At 50.3% G+C, this 3,132-nt stretch overlaps 1 protein-coding gene across 1 annotated transcript; it reads right to left on the bottom strand.

The window, feature by feature from the left end:
- Positions 1–2,082: 2,082 nt before the first annotated feature.
- On the bottom strand, positions 2,083–2,637 carry LOC121770443. Its single transcript, XM_042167174.1, has one exon. It carries the CDS (start codon positions 2,635–2,637, stop codon positions 2,083–2,085), a length of 555 nt encoding a protein of 184 aa, XP_042023108.1.
- Positions 2,638–3,132: the final 495 nt, after the last annotated feature.

Genomic DNA, 3,132 nt, shown 5'->3' with positions numbered 1-3,132 from the left:
GGATGGGCACATCGTCATTTATCTTTTGGAGGGAGGCTAACTCTCATTAAGAGCACTCTTGAGGCAGTTCCTATCCACATCATTCAAGCCATTGAGCCCATAGTCGGTACCCTTAAGCTTCTTGACCAGCAACTGGCTCGCTTCTTTTGGGGCTCGACAACAGAAAGAAAACGGACCCATTGGATCAGCTGGGACCAAATGTGTCTTCCCACCAAGGACTGAGGGCTCAGGATCCGAAAGTTCACTGAAAACCTATGAGCCTTTAACATCAAACTCTGGTGGCGGTCCAGAGAACAGAACTCATTGTGGGCCCGTTACATGATGAGAAAATATTGCGCCATATCCTCGCCACTTTCGTCAAGGATCATGGGAAGGAATAGTCCGACGTGGAAGAGGCTGGCCAAAGCTTGGGCCCATGCTCACCCACACATCCGATAGATTTTTGGACATGGTATATGGCTCGACAATGTCCCTCTTAGGGGGCTCTGTTTCGACGAGAGAGGTAGCCCTACAACGACCGTCTCAGAATTCATCACGGATGGTGCATGGGACGTCCCCAAACTCCAAGTACTTCATGACCAGGCTGGACTCCCCCAACAGATTATTGATCAAATATGCACAACCCCGATCCTACCCAGGGAGCCGGACATCCCGCGATAGACGCTATCACGGCGAGGTGATTTCTCACTAGCCTTGACGTGGGAGATGATCCGGTCGCCTCGGCCCATCATCCAAGGTCTTGAGCAGATTTGGAAGGCTGGCCTCACAACCTCCATTGCTATCTTCAATTGGAGGCTCATATCTAACCGCATCCCTGTTGACGCAAAGTTACAATGGCGCAAGATTGAACTTGCATCCAAATGTCAATGCTGCCCACATAGGCCAAGTACCGAGTCCCTCCAACACCTCTTCATACAAGGCGCAGGTGCGATTAGAGTATGGAGGGAATTCGACGGGTGGTTCGAAGGCTCGACCCCCACTCTCGGGGCGATTGACACGATTCCAACAAGAATTGGAGTTTGGGCGAGAAGATCGCAGCAGCCGGGAAGGAAGCACCTCAGCCGAGCCATGCCTTACCTTCTCTTTTGGTTCCTCTGGGCAGAGAGAAATAGAAGCCGCCACCACGAGGTTCAATTCAAACCGAGCAATGTGATTTGGCAGGTCCTCACATTCGTCCGAAACAGCATGGCCAATGGCAGGCTCAAGCCGAAGCATTGGAGAGGGGTGAAGCTCGGAGTTAGTATTCCAAGCCATGCCGAACCTCAACGGCCACCGCATCTTGCTATGATGGTTAAGTGGGAACCACCGGATCAGCCCTGGATTAAACTCAACACGGACGGGTCCTTTATTGAAGCAACAGGAAAAGCCGGGGGAGGAGGTATCATTCGAGATCACTTGGGTAAGTTGCTCGTCGCCTATGCGCTCCCCCTCGAAGCACAATCACCACTCGAAGCCGAGCTGCTCGCCATGCACCACGGTTTGAAGCTGGCCTCGGAGCTCGGGAAGCCAATATGGCTTGAATCGGATGCCGAGCAAGCACTTAATCTCATCAAAGGGCCAAGCTGGGTCCCTGCTCACACTCGCCAAGTCATGGCGCACATGGCCTTACACAAGCATCTACTCACCCTTCGAACAACCTTCATCCACCGAGAAGGCAATAAGGCGGCTGACTTACTAGCGAAGATTGGCGTGGATAAGAGCCACTGTCGAGTTTTGGAGGCCCAAGACATACCGAGAGCCGTCCACGATGTCATTCGAATGGAGCAAATGGGGATTCCTAATGTCTGGGTCCGTGCCGAGGAAGAAACATAGGAGGACACTGTAGAGTAGGCGGGTGTCGAGCCAATTATGACACGACCCCTACTTACTCTTGTGGTGACTTCTTTTTTGATAGTTCTTGTTTTCTAGTTGTAATAGCTACTTGTATCCTTTAGTATTGTGCTAGGGCAAATGTAACCGAGAACTATATTTTTGATATATAGGGATGAGGGACCCACGAACCCTCCACCGTGAAGGTGTTTGATAAAAAAAAAAGAATCTCGTGTTCTTGTCTCCATCCGCTGGCCACCGGAGGGCCGCTTTCTAATGCCAGTAGTCTTCCTCCATTTTGAGGAGAAGGATGTAGTTAGCGATGAGCTTGTTCACCAAAGCTCTATTTTCGACCGAAGGGTTTGATACTAACTCGCACTGGGCCATGGCCACCTTGTCCTCCATTTCCTTTAGATTGGCGTGTATATTCCCAAAGACTTCTAGATTCCATTGATTGAGAGTCTTCTTGGTTCGCGCAAGCTTAATTTGGAGATTGAGCAATCCCACGGCATCGGTGGGTTGGGTCCAGGTATCGTGCACAAGGTCCAAGAAACTTTCATGACGGATCCACATGTGTTGGAATCTGAGAACCTTTCCTCCGGAGTGCCTGTTAGGGCCTCTGCATCTAGCCAACACCGGGCCATGGTCCGATGAGACACGTGGAAGGTTAGTAACTCTTGTCGCCTCAAAAACCAGTGGCCAAGCGTCGCTCACCAAAATCCTATCAAGCCTCTCCAAGAGACCATTCTTTGCCCACGTGTAGGGCGATCCGTCGAACCCCGGGTCAAGTAATCTGCAATCCTCGATTGTCTCAACGAAGTCAACCATCTCGTCTTATAGGTTGGTGTCACTCCCGACTCTCTCATGTGGGGATAGAATAGTGTTAAAGTCCCCTCCAACGATCCAAGGAGTACCATCGGTGATGGTCGAGATTTCCCTCATCTTATCCCAAAGGTGGTATCTATCCGACCATGAACACTTAGCGTAGATGGCCGAGACGGAGATGTGGCCCTCTAGGCGCGGAGATTGGAGTCGGCCGTGTAGCACCTGATCCGAGTCATCTTCCAAAACAAAGTTTGCACCCTCCTCGACAAAAATCCAGATTTTTCCATTAGCATTTGAGCCTTTGAAGACCAGCCCTAGTGATCTAGAGAATCTCTCCGGGTTGGGGCTTGTAAGCGGCTCCATTATTGCAAGAAAATGCACATTATGAGACTTAATTAATCTTTTTAAAATGTTTTGGGTTGTCGCATTCGCAATACCCCTAACGTTCCAAAACATGAAGTTAAAAGACATAATTAACAGTGAGGTTCCGTACCCGGC

This window comes from Salvia splendens, chromosome 16 (assembly GCF_004379255.2).
Source record: "Salvia splendens isolate huo1 chromosome 16, SspV2, whole genome shotgun sequence".
Taxonomy (NCBI): Eukaryota; Viridiplantae; Streptophyta; class Magnoliopsida; order Lamiales; family Lamiaceae; genus Salvia; species Salvia splendens.
The sequence above is the reverse complement of the archived record's forward strand: the minus strand, read 5'-3'. Positions and strand labels throughout refer to the sequence as shown.

Coding starts and splice junctions, on each gene's coding strand:
- LOC121770443 (XM_042167174.1), bottom strand. CDS start 2,637: ATGGTTGACTTCGTTGAGACAATCGAGGATTGCAGATTACTTGACCCG.